Consider the following 19,172-nt stretch of genomic DNA (forward strand, 5'->3'; position numbering starts at 1 on the left):
TTTTTTTAACCATTATTCCTACTTTAGTCCATATTTTCAACATAAACTTTTTACTTCTCTTTCCAGTGCTTTAAGTGTTTTTCTCTAAAACTGAAAGTTATGGGTATTTGTGTTTGCAATTGCCATATGCTATACAATTCCAGTATGTAACTGGAAAGAGAATGTATTTTTTCCTATAAAACAAAAGGAGAAAAAAATAACGCACCACACACAGTGTATGTGCATTTAGGAAATGGGAGGAAACAAGCAGATAACTAGAGCTACGGAAGTCCTTCTTTACCAATCCAGAACAGTCCTTCCTAAATCTCTGCAGGGGCATTCCTGCTTAGTGCCAATTTTCATAATGCCTCCTCCATGCTTATTATTCAGTCAGTTCTTTTCTATTTATTGGCCCAATCTTAAACAATGTTTGTAGCTGAAGCCTTTTCCTTAATTAGTGAGAAATAAATTAGGGAGGAGAATTTATCTCCCTGTTCAGAGAAAAGACAGCAGTAGCACTCACGAGGCAGGAGCCTGGAAGATGGGCTGACAAGTTACATCATATATTTGGACACCTCCAATTTATATTATACCTTTTTATCAATCCAATTTGATTCTAGGCACTATTTATTAAGCACTTAGTATGCGCTTCTATGAGAATCTAATCAGCTCTTGGGGTGAAGGAACTCTTGAGTGGAGGAGCACAGCCAGAGTAGGTGTGAGAGAAAGCCGGGGCCCAGGAGAGCAGGAGGCCCATGTTTGTAGGCATGCCCAGAGGGAGCAGGAGGGAGCTCAGCCTTCAGCCAGTGGTAAATCCCATTCGACAGTTTTATTAAGGCAATGAGTAACAGGGGAACAAAGGCCAGTAACAGTCATCTGTTCTCGACAGAGTGTTCAGTCCTGCTCTTTACAGTCTGTCCTTCTTTTCAGGCATTAACAGTGAAATCACAAAAACTGACACGAGTTACTCACTCAAGGACAAGTTAAACGTTTGGATGTTAAAACCTATTTAAAAAAAATAAAAAGGAATAGCAAAGAATACACTTAATCTGCTGGCCAGTATTTGTGTTATGTGGCATGGTTGCTTTCTTATTCAAGTGCCGTTAATCCTTTAAGGCCCTGAGCCTTTCAGAGAGAAAGCAACATCTTTCACAGGAAGAAAAAAATGAACTTCAGAAAAGTCAGTAGGACCCAATGAGTAGTTTATTTGCAGTTTAACAATGTAAACAACACAAAATTTGGTCCTATAGTTTCTAACTTATTGGGGGTTTTTCACAAGTCCTAATTATTCTGTATGTGGAATATCCTCAATCTATATTTAGCTCTGAAAGTCGTCCACTTTTCGACCTTGGGCAAAACAACTGTCAGTCACTAACAACAAAATAGCAGAAAGAGAAATCAAGACTATAATCCCATTTACAATCACAACAAAAAGAATAAAATACTAGGAATAAATCTAACCAAGGAGGGAAAGATCTATACACTGAAAACTATAAACATTATTGGAAGAAACTGAAGAAGATACAAAGAAATGGAAAGATATTTCTTGCTCATGGATTGGAAAAATCAACATAGTTAAAATTTCCATACTTCTGAAAGCAATCTACAGATTCAATGCAATCTCTATCAAAGTCCATGACATTTTTCATGGAAACAGAAGAAAGAATCCTAAAATCCATATGGAACAACAGAAGACCCCGAATAGCCAAAGCAACTCTGAGAAAAAAGAACAAAGCTGGAGGTATCACACTCCCTGATTTCAAAATATACTACAAAGCTATAGTAATCAAAACAGCATGGTATTGGCACCAAAACAGACACAGAAATCAATGGAACAGGATTGAACACACAGAAATAAAGCCACACATCCATGGACAGCTAATTTTCAACAAAGGAGCCAAGGACATACAAAGGAAAAAGGAAAGTCTCTTCAATAAATGGTGCTGGGAAAACTGGACAGCCACATGCAAAAGAATGAAAGTAGACCATTATCTTACACCATGCATAAAAATCAACTCAAAATGGATTAAAGACTTGAATGTAAGACCTGGAACCATAAAATTCCTAGAAGAAAACATAGGCAGTACACTCTTTGACATCGGTCTTAGCAGTATCTTATTGAATATCATGTCTTCTCAGGTAAGGGAAACAAAAGAAAAACTAAACAAATGGGACTACACCAGACTAAAAAGCTTCTGCAAGGCAAAGAAACCATCAACAAAATGAAAAGACAACCCACCAACTGGGAGAAAATATTTGCAAATCATATATCCAATAAGAGGTTAATATCCAAAATATATAAAGAACTCATACATCTCAATAAAAAAAAAAACCTAACAACCAAATTAAAAAATGGGCAGAGGATCTGAACAGACATTTTTCCAAGGAAGATATACAGATGGCCAACAAGCACATGAAGAGGTTCAACATCACTAATCATTAGGGAAATGCAAATCAAAACTACAATGAGGTGCAGAAAACTACACCTCAAGCCCATCAGAATGACTATTACTAAAAAGACAAGAAATAACAAGTGTTGGAGAGGATGTGGAGAAAGGAGTACCCTCATATGCTGCTGGTGAGAATGTAAACTGGTGCAGACACTATGGAAAACAGTATAGAGATTCCTCAAAAAATTAAGAATAGAACTACCATACGATCCAGCTATTCTACTTCTGGGTATTTACCTAAAGAACACAAAAACACTAATTCAAAAAGATATATGTGCCCCCACGTTCATTACAACATTATTCACAATAGTCAAGAATTGAAAACAACCTAAGTGTTCATCAACGGATGAATGGTAAAGAAGATGTGGTACATAAAATGGAATACTACTCAGCTATAAAAAAAAAAAAGATGAAATCTTGCCATTTGCGACAACATGGATAGACCTTGAGGGTATTATGCTAAGTGAAATAAGTCAGACAGAGAAAGACAAATACCATATGATTTCAGTCATATGGAAAATTTTTAAAAAACAATAACATAAAACAAACAGATAGACACAGAGAATAGATTGGTGGTTACCAGAGGGGAAGGGGAGAGAGCAAAAGGAGTAACAGGGTACATACGTATGGTGACAGATGGCAACTAGACTTTTGGTGGTGAATCTAATGTGAGCACAGAAGTTGAAATATAATGATGTATGCTTGAAATTTATATAATGTTATAAACCAGTGTTACCTCAATAAAAAATTAATTAAAATTTTAAAAAGACAACAGCCACATTTCCTACTATGTAAAATATGTGAAGACTTCAAATAAAAGGTACTTTAATACCTCATCACATTAGTATTAAAGATTTTTTTCCCTAATAACACTTACAAGGATAAGGAAGAATAAAAGTGAACCTCCAAGATAATGAAAAGAAAATTCACTTATACTAGATGAAATCCAGTCACATGACCCACATTTGGTGGGTCTCAGGATCTGTCATGACCCACCAGGGCCCAGGCTGACATCCGTCTGATAGACTCTGTCAGTATTCATTCTGGTTATAGACACCTCTAATAAGTTTTGGTAATCATCAGAACTATATATAAATACCCATAAAACCAAAATGCTGAGTCTACTTTCTGTTGATACATTTCTTCATCCACATCTGAAATGTCTACCTGTTAGGATGCATTCAGCTGCAAGTAACAAAAAACTCCTGATTTAAATAGTTAAAAAAATAAAGAAATGTCATCATCTCCTATAAGCTAAGATAGAGTGGCTCCAGGGTCGGTTAATTTGGTGGCTTAAGAAGATCATCAAGATTCACCTCCCTAGTCTCCCATATTTGGCACATGTGCTTGTCGTTACCTAGTGTCCCCGGTGGTGAGGATGGCTGCTAAGTCCAGGTATTATGTGTACACCCAGCTAAAAAATATGCCATTCTCTTCTCTATGAATCTCTATGGATCAGCAAAAAAACCATCCCCTGAGGTCCCAAGCCGACTTCCCCTCACCTGTTGGAATTGGGTCACATGTCCCTTCCTGAACTAATCACTGTCAAGAAGAAGGTGCCCTGAAGCCCACCGCCTCATGGGGAAGGGGGCGCTCTGCCAACAGGGAAGAAGGCGGGAGAGAAGTGACTCAGAACAGGCAAACCACCAGCATCCACTGGAGTCTTATATTTAACTTTTAACAAAAATGTGATATCCACTGTTTAGTCAACTAAAATTAGGAAAGTGATTGAAAGGGTCTATAAATAATTTTGTACAGCAAAAAAAAAAAAGGAAAAAGCTCTAAAAAGGAAATCATTGAAAAAGAGTGTCATGCTAGTTAAAAAAAGCTATCGTATACAGATAAATGTATGTCACACTTAGAAACTAAACTCCTGCTAAATGCATAGTTGGAGAACAAGCAGCAAAACTGTGAACTGCCTTTCTCTAAACCTGATTATGCTAAGACTGACTTCTTAAGCAGAAGCTTTTGCTTTGATCAGAGCTGTTAGCAATGAAAATGTATTTGGCAGCTATGGTCCCCTTGTATGAAATATAACACTTGTGATGATGAAATGTAGTTTTCTTCACTCATAGCCAGAATCATGACAAAATATTCACCTAAATATCCTAGTCAAGAGAAGATCAAATAGAACCACAATTCATGAATTGACACAATGTTGTCTCTCAGTTACGCTTCGTGTTTTAGGTATTGTATGTAAAACATATCCAAGTCAGATAACATAACAAAGGATTTTTATGAGTTAATGAAAAAAGAGAATTTAAACGTCATAAAGGGAAATCAGTACACTCTGTGTTTTTTATAGCCTCGTTATCCCTCTGTTTTTACCAGGACAAGTTTCTCTGTAGAAGCAGCAAACTTGAATAGCCAAGGAGCATTTTTATGCCATTGCTGTCCAGATTCCACAGACCAACAAGAAACAGCACACGGATTCGTCACATTTGCTTATACAACTTCCACAACCTGGGGCTGGCCCAGTGGAGCAGCGGCTAAGTTCACACATTCCACTTTAGCGGCCCAGGGTTCACCAGTTCGGATCCCAGGTGCGGACATGGCACCACTTGGCAAGCCATGCTGTGGCAGGCGTCCCACATATAAAGCAGAGGAAGATGGGCATGGATGTTAGCTCAGGGCCAGTCTTCCTCAGCAAAAAGAGGAAGATTGGCAGCAGATATTAGCTCAGGGCTAATCTTCCTCAAAAAAAAAAACCTCCACGACCTTTTCTTTCTCTGAGCCCCTTTCTTTAAGGTCTTCTTCCTTCCTCTACAATCCTTATCTCAGGTAACTAACTTTTCAATTTTTTAAATGCACCAATGTTAATCACATGCCAATTTAGGAAAAGCATTAAGAAAAATGCAAATCCATAATAACCTGAAATGGGTGTTCTGATGTTAGGAAAGTAAGAATACTGTTGCAATAAGTATTCTAATACAATGAGTATTGCTATTAATATTAATAACTAACATTTTTATAACACTATATGTCAGGCACTGTGCTAAGCACTTTTAAGACACTAACAAGCATTTTTAGTGTGTTGGAAAAATGTACTCAGACGCAATTAAACAATGTGATGGGCTAGTTGGCCCTACCTTTTGGCAACTGGAAGGGTCTCCCAGCACGAATTTCCTACATCCTAATGGCTGTGTTTAACCACAGACCCTGCACATCAATCATTTCATTTAGGTAGTTTTTCTTTTTATTTGGAATTCAATATTTGCTTTCAGATTTTCTAAAATACACTTAAAATTGAAGGCTCTACAAATAAACCATGAAATAACGTAAATTATTACTGCATCATTCCACCAGCAATGCTTAATTTGTCAGATAGATAAGCCCATCCCCGCGCCCCGCCTCTGTAATATGGGGGGTTCCTTGGGCAGCTCACAGACATCATAAAGTTTGAACCCGGGCCAACAGATGGTTGGATTTCAAAACAGCCTCAGCCACAGCTGCCCCTTGGTGTTAGCATCCAGATTAATAGCTGATACACCAGTTAAAATATAGTGAGCCATCACGAAGATTAATTCTCTCCCTTATCCTAAAGCTTCTTCTAACTCAAGCAAAGGGAAAGAAATAAGTTAAGATCTCCAACTATCAGTTGCGTTTCATTTTTATTAGGGGCATATCACAATGAAATGGGAAACACTTTCTTATTAGAAGACATGTTTCCACAAAGAAACACTGAAAAAGAAGACAATTAGATTACAAAAAGGAACAAGATCAGCATTTGAAATATAGTATTGGAACACGACCAAGGTTCCACTTTTAAGAACATCATGCTTTCTAGGTAGCAGGACGTTAAGACCCAGTTAAACCAGGAGGTTCTTGGTTTTCTTCTTTTATCCCCAGCACAGCACACTTACCAGTGTACCATTTGAATGATAAACTACATGGTCACTCAACTTCTGTGTCATAAAATACATAATTAAATACCCTGTACTCAGCTTTGATTAAATTACTTGATAATTTTTGAACAGAGAAAATTTTCAACAGCTAAAGTTTTCAAGTGAAAAAAAGAATGCACATTTCTCTCAGATGATATACTGTCTTTTCACTTTTCCCTCTTCTAACATGCTTGAAATAGATTCCTCTTAATCAGTCTAAGTAGAGATGAAATTTTCTTAATCATCTCCCTGTCAGCCTGTGCAAAAGAAAACAAGATAAATATTTTGGTCCTGCCCACCACAAAAGAGACATTCCTATATTACACACGATCAATGTCACATCATAATGATTTTTACATGAGTCATTTCATATAGAAATGCTATTGTCCGTCTGGGGTATGTTTGCACTTGTTATATTTTTACCACAGAATGCCTAAATGGAAATTAAAGAGGGAGGGAGAAAAAAATTAAGAAGAGAGGAATCACAGGTTTATATTTTATATAGAGACAGCTGAGTAGCCATGAAAATGAATTTGTTGGAAGAAAAAGTTGGAAATATTGATCGAAATTAAGTTTGAAGAGTTGTCTGAGGATTAAATTTTTTCATGGCTTCCTTGGACCATGAACTCAAGAAGCAGGTCGTAAGTGTTTAGGTCTCAGGACTTTTTCACACTGTTAAAAATCACTGACAATCTCCCCACCCCCAAGAGCTTTTGTTTATGTTTATCAACATTTTTCAATGTTTATCAATATTTACTGCATTCGAAATTAAAATAGAATTTAAAATTTTTTATTTATTAATTCATTTCAAAATATCAATACACTCCTTATAATAAATAAGCGAAACATTACCATAAATGTTTTTATGTAAAACAACTACATTTTTTAAGTTAAAAAATTTTATAGTTAGAAGAATGACATTTTACATTTTTGTAATTTTCTTTAATGTCTGGCTGAATCAAAGCTTCATCCTCATATCTGATTCTGCATTCGATCTGTTGCAATATGTTGTTTCATTTGAAGTATAAGAAAAATCCAGCCTCACAAAGATATACGGTTGGAAAAGGGAGGAGAATAATGCCTTCTCAGATAACTGTGGATATTCTTCTTTGATAGTATACCAAAACTCAACAAGTTGTAGTCTTAAAGTTTAGTCGTAATGTGGAATCTTAAAACTTATCAATGAACTTTCCATTCTCTTTACAGTCAAATCTTTTGGTCTATCTTGAACTTTTAATGGATCTTTTCTCCATGCGTGTCTTTATTACAACATATATTGGTCATTTAAAAAATATTGATTCATTAAGTTTTGCAGATCTTCCATATTCTGACATATTTCCTTATGCAATATCAAAAAAACCATATTCATTAATATCGGCCCATGTCATGAGGAAAGTCTCTAAGTATGGATTGCCCAGGAGTGCAAGGAAATCTCTGGGGGTGATGGAGATGTCCACATCTTGATGGTGATAATGGTTTCATAGTGTACACATATGTTCAAAACTCATCAACTTGTACACTTTAAGTATGTGCAGGTTTTGTATATAAGTTATACCTCAGTAAAGTAAAAACAGTATCATAGATGGGGCTGGCCCCGTGGCCGAGTGGTTAAGTTCGCGCGCTCCGCTGCAGGCGGCCCAGTGTTTCGTCGGTTCGAATCCTGGGCGCGGACATGGCACTGCTCGTCAGACCACGCTGAGGCAGCGTCCCACATGCCACAACTAGAGGAACCCACAACGAAGAATACACAACTATGTACCGGGGGGCTTTGGGGAGAAAAAGGAAAAAATAAAATCTTTAAAAAAAAAAAAAAAAATAGTATCATAGAGAAAAACAAGCTGGGGAAATGGAGTTCATTCTTCTACCCTGTGCTCTCTACCTTTATGTATAAAATTTTCCATAATAAAAAGCGGGAAACATCTTTAAGTTTTAAGAAACTGTCAAACTCATGGTCATAGACTAGAGTTTTCCAAAATTCTTATTTTAGAAAATAAGAATATTTTAGAAAATAAGAATTTGCCTGAAAGCTTGAATTTTACCATTAGCAGTAAACAATGTCATTTGTCCTTGATGTGACAGGTTTATTTATTTTCAAGAAAATGTATGCCAAATACCCAAGTGTGAAAAGGAGAGCCTGTCTGTGAGTCATTCGTCAAGAAAAAACAGTGTTCCATGAAAGTGGCTACTGTAGCTTGTAGCCTAACAATAACGCAAGTGCTTTTCCTGCTTCAACACGCAACAGAGTGCTTCCTGCACACTTCTCATTTTTGCTACACCGAATATTAATAAGGCACATATGGACACAGATTAGATCCAATTAATAATTCTTACTACTCAGCAAGAACATTCTTACACAAAATTGGCTTTTTAAAAAAAAATTTTAACTACAACTGCCTTGATTCATACTGACCACACACAGTTTTACCCACCATTGTTTTTGTATAATCTATAAATGTTACCCAGAAGAAAAGGCAAATAATATCTTAGTATTATTATAAAAATAATTTTGCCCTCACAGACCCGTAAAAGTATCACAGGGAAGGGACTAATGAACCACACTTTGAGAACTACTGAACTAAAGCACATTTTAAAAGAATTTAAAACCCAACAAAAGTGTAGCCTTGTGAATTATTAGAACATTAAATCATTCATAAGATAAGCACAGTGAAACACATTTTTCTACAGCAAAAAGTAAATGATTCACACGAGAAAAATAAACATTCAAGTACATAATCTATTGCCGGTAAGTTTCTCCACTAAGTGGACCTTTGAGTGGGCACACGGCATTTAAGCAGTACAAACATTTTCAAACTAAACATTTAAAAAATTTATTATGTATCATTGATCTGACAAAGGTTGAGATTTAAGGATTCTAGAAAGCTCAAAGATTTTTGTCCTAGCTATGCCTTTCACCCAATGAAGAAAAATTGTCAACTTCCTTCTCCCTCCACCCCTTCCTGACACAACCACCAGTGGGTCAATTACACTGACAGTATTATCTTCCATAAAGACCCTCATGCCTACACACTGAACCTGGGCAAGATCCAGAGCTTCTGGAGCTCTGCCCTGGCCCCTAAGAGTAAAGAAGTATTGAAAATTAGGACACCAAAGTCAGAGCTGAGGGTCTCCCCAGATGCAACCCCAAAAGTCCTTTCCTTTTGGCTGAACCACCACCTAGATACAATGATTGGCAATCCCTGGGTGGACCAGGATAAGCCTTTAAGACTGACAGGATTGGTCTAAGCTGCCCAAGTCTCTGAAGGGTGAGTCTCAAAAAGCAGGAACACTGGGAGAGAATAAATTCATTGACTCAACTCACTCAGAATTCTCATGGTGTTTCAGCCCATAAAGTCTGAGTCTGGTTTCTTGTTGGCCTGACTTGTTTGGCACTGGATACAGACTGAAGTCACTATAGCTGTGATGATTGCAACTTACCTGACTATGACTCTTTTCCTCTTGTCACCATATCCTTGCAGACCTGCATGCTTCTAGCTGAGCCAACGGTTGGCCCAGCCCTAACCCCTTATCACCTCTGTGCTACAGTCAGAAACTAACTGAATGTCTTATCTTTAGGATCCAATCGTGTGTCACTAAGCTGAGTATTAAACTTCACCCTCTTTTTATCCCACATCTATCTAACTCAGTCTCCTTTATTACATATGCACTGCCTCCCTATGTGTGACTGAGCCCATCTCCTTTCCTACGTCCCTCACCAACTCCTCAAACACAAACCTGGCAACCTCCCCCTCTGGAGCTTCCTCAGCTAACCAGATGCAGGCTCAACCACCACGGTCTCTGTGGGGCGCCTCCTGTCACTAATAGTGCCTTCCTGCTGCTTCCCAACCCATTGCTTCCTGTCCCCTGTAAATCATACTTATTGCTCATGGAAAGTATCCTTTCTCTACTACCCATCTATCTGCTCCTCAGCCTCATCCTATTCTTTCCAGGCCCAGCCACTCGTCACACCCACACTTTTCTAGAAGGTAAAATTATAAGCTTCTTCCACTGCGACCTTTCGAAGCCCATTATTGTTATGGACAAAGCCCTACTCATCTATTCTTCCTCCCTCTCCATTTCTCAGACGTAGTCTTAGCTCTCCAGTGCCTCTGTGTCACTCTTAAGGACTATGTCTTATACTTCTCTGTATCTCATGATACCCAAGAAAGAAGTATACACATTGTACACGTTCAATAATGTTTGTAAATTAACGATGAATAATTATTATTAAGCCAAAAAACAGCTGGGATTCCCAGAAAATCATTGTTTCCACCTCTGCTTGCAAAAGTTATAAAGAAATACATTGGCCTGCAAAAAAGCACCTTCTAGACCTTTCCAAATTCCCCCATTGCCTCCTATAAGATATGTCTGACAGGTGAAAGTAAACCAGTGTTCGCAAGCACTAAATTGCTCATCAATCTTACAAAGGGTGTCATTTAGTCGATTACCCTCCCTAAGGAAATATAAATGGAACATAGCTGCCTGGGAAGAATTAATTCACTCAACTCCAGTAAGTAGCTCACAGAGAACAGCTTTCATCACCCTAGGCTATCTGACCCATATTTCATTCCTGTTCCACCAGGAAGAAATGGTTTTTTCCTTGTTTTTTTTTTTTTGGAGGGCGTGAAGATTTGAATTTTAGCTAATTGGTGCTGTTAGGTTTGTAAGGAGTTATATTATATTAAGCCCAATATTAAGTAGGCATAATATCACCCAAAGTTTTGATTATGAGAGAATTAAAATGTAGTACTTTTTCTTATATCTAAAAATGTGAATGTTGCCTCCATATCCTAGCAAACTCCCTCAACTCTCCACATAAATGTGGACGATGGCAGCAGACGGAGAGGAAAACGCTCAGCCTGGACATGTGCAGCAGGCACAGGGAACAGCAACAGCTGGCAGGGGGCCCAAATTCAGATGCATTCGGGAGCCAAGCAGGTAGGGTCAACAAGTCCAGCAAATTGTATAAGAAGAACAGAGCAAGGAGGGTGATAAAGGGCCAGTGTGCCTACCGCCCGTCCAGGAAATCGCTGCTAGGCAAGAATGTGGGATCAGGTGGCCACACTTCCTCTTGTTCAGAAGGCACCACAAACTCAGACATTTTTTACATAAAATCACCCCAATATTGGCAAGTTATTCAAATTAGAAAAACAAATGAACAAAAAACCCTCTGCCAGTCAAGCACAACATGAAAGGCCGCTAATTTTCCATCGTTGGAACATATACAGTAAGGTTGGTGGGGGGTAAAAAATATTATAAAAATCTGTTCCTAAAACTAAATCCCTACTTCACACCCTCTTTTAGTAACTGGATTTCCGCGTTAATCCTCTGTGTCCAAGTAATCATATTAATGAACATACCAGGTCGATTAAAAGCTCAAATGCAACAACAACCAAAAACAAGAAGAAAATAAGAATGAATATGTATCAAATCTTTGGCTTAGAGATGACTTAGTCATAACAATTACAGAAATCACAGGAGACCTTTACTATTTACTTATAATTTAACAAAAATTCAAAACATTTAATATGAAAAATACCTTGTGACCAAAATTAAATGCAAAATAAAACCTGGAAAATATTTGAAGCCAATATAGCAAAGAAGTAATTATCTTTAAAAAAAGCTCATAAATTGGTAAGAGACACAAGAATAAACTCTAACTCTTTATGGACAAGGATAATTTGCTGTTGCCCGTTCCTAACCCAGTGCAAAGCCTGCGGGACGAGGACTGAGACAGCTGCAAAACCACATGTGGGGTTCCGAGGGGGAAACATGCACAATAAGATGAACTCTGGAAAAAACTTAAAAAGCACCAGAGGAAATCCAGTGTCACAAAAGACCCAACAAATAGAAGAATTCATACCCAAGGAAACAGAGATTTAAAAAATAAGAAAAGAACATAAAAAATTAACTATATTGAAATCCTCCAAGAGATAAATGAAGGAACAGTACCTGTGAGACAAAGAATAGAACAGAAAAATATGAAAAAGAATCAACCGGAAATCTTAGAAGTGAAGCATATAGTCATTGATGATAAAAAAAAAACAAAAAAAGATGCCCTGAATGAGACAGTTGAAAAGAACATCAGTGATTTGGAATCTAGAACTCTCCAAGAAAGCGCCATTAACAAATTAAGAGATAGGAAATATGGAAATCAAACAAATTCTCTCCCCAGAAAAATTCACATGTCCCTATATATAAAGTTTTATGAACAATTCCAGGAGGTTCCCAGAGTCCTTGGAACCCAACTTCTACCCTAGAACTCTGACTGCAAACTATCTCATGATCTGAAATCTATCCCACTCTATTAATGCACATAATAAATACTGGTTCAAGGTTCAGGAAACACACACTAAATTTGAGTTAGGATCAAATCAAAGAGAGGCTAAATCAATGTAAACCAATTAAATCTGATCAAGAAATGAAATTGACAAAGATAGTGTCCCAAATCCTGCTAAATATCCTCTGTAACAAAACTCAGGTAAGATCAAAAAACTCCATAGTTATCCATAGCAAATAAAAGAACTCTAATGTGTATTAAAATTAATTATAACAATAATTATTGTTTTACATGCAGATATTATTTTAAAGTTCATATTGGCATCACAAAATGCGACAGAAAAAATAGAGTATTTATAATAGGCAAAACCCCATTTTTTAAAAATAACATTAAAGTCATCGGTGTGGGGATACAAGATCGGCGGAGTTAGAAAGAAGCTAAAATGCTCTAAATTAGAAAAAGGTGAGAGATAAAGAAGCTGCCAGAAAAAGCCAAAGAATTGACTAAAATAAGGGAAATTTTAGAGACTAAGCTGGAAAAGAGCAATAAAAGAGAAAATCCAGTGGCTGGAACCTAGTGATTCGGGGGGAGCTGAGCAGAGCTGCCTCATGGCAGTACAGGTGACGCAAGCTATTCCACAACATCCTCAGTAAAATCTACATATTGCTTGTTTATTTATTTATCTTTTAGTGAGAGAGGCAATGAAGCACTGAGTTCTCTTTCAAGGTTGACCTAAAGTAATTACAGAGAATATATGGAAAGCTAGCCAAAATCTCTGTTACACAAGAAGGGTTAACTTCGCCTTTTAGAATGAACCTAAGCAGGAATGCTTGGCCCTCATCAAAGCTTTGACGGAAGATAGCTCTCTTAGAGATTCTTAAAACATGAAAATCTTCCTTAAAATAGACTTGAAATGCTTTAGAACATAAAGTTCAAATGACATACTGAATATCTTCTGTTTAACATAGCTAAGATCTTTGGAAGGTAAAATGATGACTTCTCTGAAGATCTCTAGTGAGAATTTGGACATAAAATTGGGTCTCTTGAACATTTTTGTAAATGCTTTAATAAAGTGCAGTATTAAGATTCTTTCAGGATGTACATTTCCACAGGTTTGTTTTCTTCAAGCTGATGGGGACAAAAATTATCTTGGTTGAAGACCTTGAAATATTTAGATACATGTATTTATCTTCTGTGAGTATTTTCATGTTACTTCAAAAGTATACAAATTGAGTGGTCTTGAAGCTCACAATTTTATAAGAATAGTGCCTGGTTTGAAATAGTAAATTTGAATCACAACAGATCAGGTTCCTTTGAAATACATTCACATCACAAATGATGGGGAATAGCCCTGTTCTGGTTAAAAAAATCTTCATTTGGTGTGTACACTTTCCACTTGGAAACACCATTGTGTATGAGTCTGTCTCATTGCATGCCATCTCCCTGAGAGGTGATGGAGGCATTTATGTATGAATCTTTGTTTCCCCTCAAAACATGTTTTCCTTAGGGAAGAAATTGAAGGACAGGTTTTCAATCTTTGCAGACCACCTGCAAAGGCTTCCTCTTCTCAGAGTGAAACTTTCTGGCCTGGAACATTCTATTCCTGATTAAAAGCAGCAGACATGACAGTGCCTGGTGTGGATGGTGTGGTCATGTAGGCGTTCACTGGAGAAAACCTTTTCTTCATATTCATGAAACAAAATTAAACTGAAATGCATTTTGAATCAACATTTCAAGTCTTCACTGTAATTATATTTCAAGCACAAAAGTATAAAAACTATAGGTACTAAAATCTTGACTGATAAATATGAATACTAAATATGTTCTACAAAATCTTCAATGTATGATTTCCAAAGCATAATATTCAGGAGAATATGTCATTGAGGAAAAAAAAAAGGACAACTAGCCCTAAATATCTGCCAAACAAAAATGATGTTAAAGAAACAAAAAATAAAGATAATAAACAATTTTGAAATGGCACTCACCAATCACAATTGAAGACTCACAGTGATAATAACCATTACTTTGTTTTTTCTTCAGCATGGAGCAAAGATCTATGCGATGTACCACTTCTTCTCCAAATCTGTGACTGATAAATTTTTCATAGAATTCAGGGTCTATTTTTTTCACTCCCTTGAAATGACAAAACAAAATCACATCAATCAGTCATTTCATCTAGGCAGCCAGTTCATATTTATATCACGTTCTTCAAACCTGACATTATGTTTTGGTATACAGTACTGCCTACTGGCATCTGAAAATGGATACCACAGAATTGTTGTAGAGTTGTTTTTAAAGTCTCTGCTTGGGATGAGTTCTATTAATAAAAAGTCATTAAAGAGTGTTGGGTTAAATTTGACAGCACTCAAAACTTCATATACTTTAAGCTTCAGAAATAATAAAGTATATCAACTTGAAGTTTGAGATATCAAGAGCAGAGTAATCATCTCCAACAACAATGGAGAGATGGGTGAACTTTTAAAAAGTGCTAAGCATCCTAACATTTTATAGTGTGTAAAAGGTTTCAATAAGATGGATGCAACTGCGAAACTCCTTATGTGAGAATCGTCTGAAAGACAAGTAAAGGTTATCTGAATTGGAGTAGGGTCGGTGGCTCTTCCAGGTTCTTCTCCACCTGCCCCTCCTGACTCTCAGTGCTTTTCAGAGCAGGCAGAGGGCTGCTGGCTGATCCCAGAGGAATGCCCTCGGGACACTGCAGGTTCCCAGCACTTGGGAAAGAAGGTCTCCCCTCCCCTTCCTACGCAGCGGTCCTTCATGGAGTCTCAGACCCAAAACAGTCTGTAAGATGGTGGCACAGTACTTCACAGGGCAAGGTCACTGACTGGCCATGTGTGAACTTTTCCTTTTAATTTATAATTTTTTTTATATTACCCTGGCAATACTTGCCATTTGTTAAAAAGTTCAAAATATGAAGAATCTAGAAAAAAGAAAATAAAAATCACTTATGACCCTGCTATTTATGTAGCATACATTAACACTGGGGAGTACATCCTTCAAGTCTTTTTCTGTGCATATATATTATTTTCAGAGTATATTTATATATCTTGCTAAAATGTAATTAGAATACATATTTTCCCTTTTTAGTCATGAAAATTTACTACAAAAAAATTTCAGAGATATAAAACCAAAAAAATTAAAATTAAATCACCCCAAACTCGTACTACTATAATTTTGTTATGTATTTTATTTCTCCTTTGCAAAAAAAGCCCTTTCGTCTTTTTTATAGGAATGTGGTCATGCCCTGAATACTGTGATAATCAGCTTTTTCTTTTCACGTAATACGTCACATCAATAAATAATACATAGACGTACAAAACATTTTTATGTCTCCATACTACTCCACTGTATGGAGATACCATAATTTATTCTTCCAATTCTCTACTATTGGACATTTAGGTTGCTCTTGATTTTTAATATTATACTTAACACGTTTTTGTTGATACACGTTTTTGCTCTGTGTCCAAACGGAGCTCCTGATCTTTCCTGACTGCTCCCCTCAGACTTTCCCATCTCAGTCAACAGTCGCTCCATCCTAGCTGATCAGGCGGAGAGCCCTGGGGTCAGCCTTGACTCCCCTCTTTCTCTCAGCCCCACCTCCAGTCAAATCGTGGTGCTGTTCCTTCAGAACACATCCAGTCCTCACCAGTCCCTCCTGCCGCAGCCGCCCAGTATTATCCCACAGCTGCCGCTTCTCCCACTTCCGCCTCCTCTACAGCCAGTGAGCCTACGAAACACACATCAGATCAGGCCGCTCCTCTGCTCAAAACACTACACAGGGTCGCCCTTTTCTCCAAGGAAGAGCCAGATGCCCCAGCGCAGCCCAGCCGCGAGGTCCTGCTCTGCCCTCTCGTACTTCTCCGACCCGGTCTCCCGGGTTTCCCCTTCTCCCCTCTCCCGCTCCCTGCCTCCTCGCTCTTCCTTGACCACGTCAGGCACAAGCCCACCTCCAAGCCATTGCCCTGCCTGTTCCCTCTTCCTGATCGTTCTTCCCCCAGAGATGCCCAGGCCCATCTCCCACCTCCTTTCACTCCTTGCTCAAATGGTCCTTTCTTAACAAGACCTCACCTGACCACCCCTCTTGGTTCCTACTCCTGCCCCAGAGGCAGTCCCCAACCCTCTCTACCCTTCTCTCTGTACCCATTTATGTCTATTTTTCCACAGCACTTACAGTCTTCTAACATACTGTGTAACTTACTTTACTCTGTTTATTTGTCATTGTCTGTCATTCTCCGTCTCTCCCCATTAGACTGTAAGCTCCGCATGGGACAGGATTTTTGCCTGAGTTTTATTCACTGAAATATCCTCAGTGCCGATGACAGTGCTCCACATGGACAGGGCTCGGTAAGTAACTGTCATCAAGGCAAAGGAGGAGAGTTTCAAGAAGAGGATGGCTAACAACATCAAATGCTGTTCATTCACAGTTCAGCAAGAATGAAACCGAGTGGGTTTCCTTTGATATGGGGAGCAGAACGCCTCGAGAGAGCCGGCAGAGCACAACGCAGAGGGGAAGTCAGAACGTGAGTTCCAACCCTGCCTCTGCCACTTCAGCCATGTGGTTTCACTGCCGTTTCCCCACCTGAAGAAGGAGGTTAGCAAGAGCACCTACCTCAGAGTGTCAGACAGACTATAAAACACCAAAATACAGTTAATACTAAAATGCGTGTGTGTGTGTGTGTCTAATTATCATTAGTGAAATTTAGGGAATAATTTTTTTTTAAAGATTTTATTTTTTCCTTTTTCTCCCCAAAGCCCCCCAGTACATAGTTGTATATTCTTCGTTGTGGGTCCTTCTAGTTGTGGCATGTGGGACGCCACCTCAGCATGGCTTTATGAGCAGTACCATGTCCGTGCCCAGGATTCGAACTGATGAAACACTGGGCTGCCTGCAGCAGAGGGCGCGAACTTAACCACTTGGCCACGGGGCTGGCCCCTACGGAATAATTTCAGGAGAGGTGAGATCTCAGAAATTTTTTTTAAAAGTTCTGAGTAAATGGAAACTGACCATTCTTATTTCTCTTTTAAATGATTTTTCATCTGTGTGTGTTGGTGGGCGTGGGGAAGGGTCCTTTAGACCACACAGGAGAATATTAGTGATAACTTAGCAGAAAAAGGGGGGCCTTCAGTTTTCAAGAGACCAGTGCCAGCACTGACTAGCCACTATAATCCCCATTTCAGTTGTGTAAGATGTCATTACTGTTTTAAGATAAGAAATAAGGGAAACATAAGAATCGCTCTAATCTCTTAGGCTAATTAATTCAATTTTAGCAAAAATTAACACCAACTATTTTGCAAGAATTCTTCACAGATGACTTCCAATAAGAATCTTGAGTTAATTTTTACTAGAGAGTGAAATGGAATTAATTTTTTAACTCAATTTATAGAGAGAGCTGTGGTTCAAAGAGGCATGAGGCCTCAGGAGGCACTAATATTGTATGCCCTGGTCAGAAAACACCTGCAATAATAAAGAACCTAGAAATAGATGGGACTCTGTTTTGTCTGATATATAATATGATTTTCGCTCTCTGAAGAATTTTTGTTTGGCAATATATTTCTTTATTTTTTTTTTCAAGCTCTTTGTCCCATGGCAATATATCTCTTTTCTAGTAAAACCTATCTGAATCAGCCTCGCCATCCAGCTGCAGCAGGTGGTATTTCTCTTTCTTAATAAACAAAAGGACTATTGTTCTAAGAAAATAAATGAGTACATCAAAATTGGGTACCATTTAGGTTAGGCTGAGAAGCCTCCTACTTTCTGAATGAATCCGTTGAGTTGCCAAAATAGTCCCCAGAGACATCATCCTGAAAGGTTATATTTTAAAGCTACAAAGGCTGGGTGACAGCATTATTTCCAGATTTTGGATCCCCAAACTATTCTCTGGTTCCCTTCCTCATAGACTCTTCCCCTGCTACCTTGTCATTTAAAGATCAATAGAGGTCTAACATGTTAGGACAGCTCAAAGAAAATCACAAAAATGGTTAAAGCCAGGAAAGTCAGACCTGTAAAGGCTAAGAGAGTTGGGAATATTTCAAATGTAGAGAAACAATATGGAGGCTGTCTTCAACAAAACCATGCTAAGGGTGTTGCAACCCTGGAATTCTGACTATGCTTGGTGATTGTCTAGTACTGTGTGTGAAAATTATTTTTGCCTTGAACCTGACAGCGCCAGGGTATGTTTTTAAGGCATTCACCTTTACAATTGTACCCAATATAATGGACATATCAATTATGCAACATAACATTGACAGAGAAAATAGGAAGTTAAATACAGGATATCAGACTTTGAAACAATAAATTAGTGGCAAGAAATATCAAACAAAAACTTTTTACAACTATATTAATTAATCACCAGAAATGAGTGATGTTTCACTTCCCTTTAGGCTAGTTTTAGTCACAGTTTAGAGGGAATTATCAGTGATGTTCAAAGCCACATGATAACCTTTGATACAATGGACCATGAAACCCTGAGGAACTTCTCTCTCGGCTGTAACTTGGCACCCAAACAGCCAATACAGAAAAAATGTCATTGAGAGCATGATGAGTATTTTTAGAATCATCGAATG

The 19,172-nt window shown here is 38.0% G+C and overlaps 1 protein-coding gene across 6 annotated transcripts in view; it reads right to left on the reverse strand.

Moving 5' to 3' along the window:
• AKAP7 (A-kinase anchoring protein 7) overlaps positions 1 to 19,172 on the reverse strand; it is a 133,760-nt gene that overhangs the window by 41,218 nt on the left and 73,370 nt on the right. For all 6 annotated transcript variants that reach the window (XM_046674439.1, XM_046674436.1, XM_046674437.1 and 3 more), the window contains one exon: positions 14,576 to 14,723. In XM_046674439.1, the coding sequence (XP_046530395.1) occupies positions 14,576 to 14,723 (148 nt within the window). The remainder of the gene's footprint in view (positions 1 to 14,575; positions 14,724 to 19,172) is intronic.

This window comes from Equus quagga, chromosome 11, assembly GCF_021613505.1.
Source record: "Equus quagga isolate Etosha38 chromosome 11, UCLA_HA_Equagga_1.0, whole genome shotgun sequence".
NCBI lineage: Eukaryota > Metazoa > Chordata > Mammalia > Perissodactyla > Equidae > Equus > Equus quagga.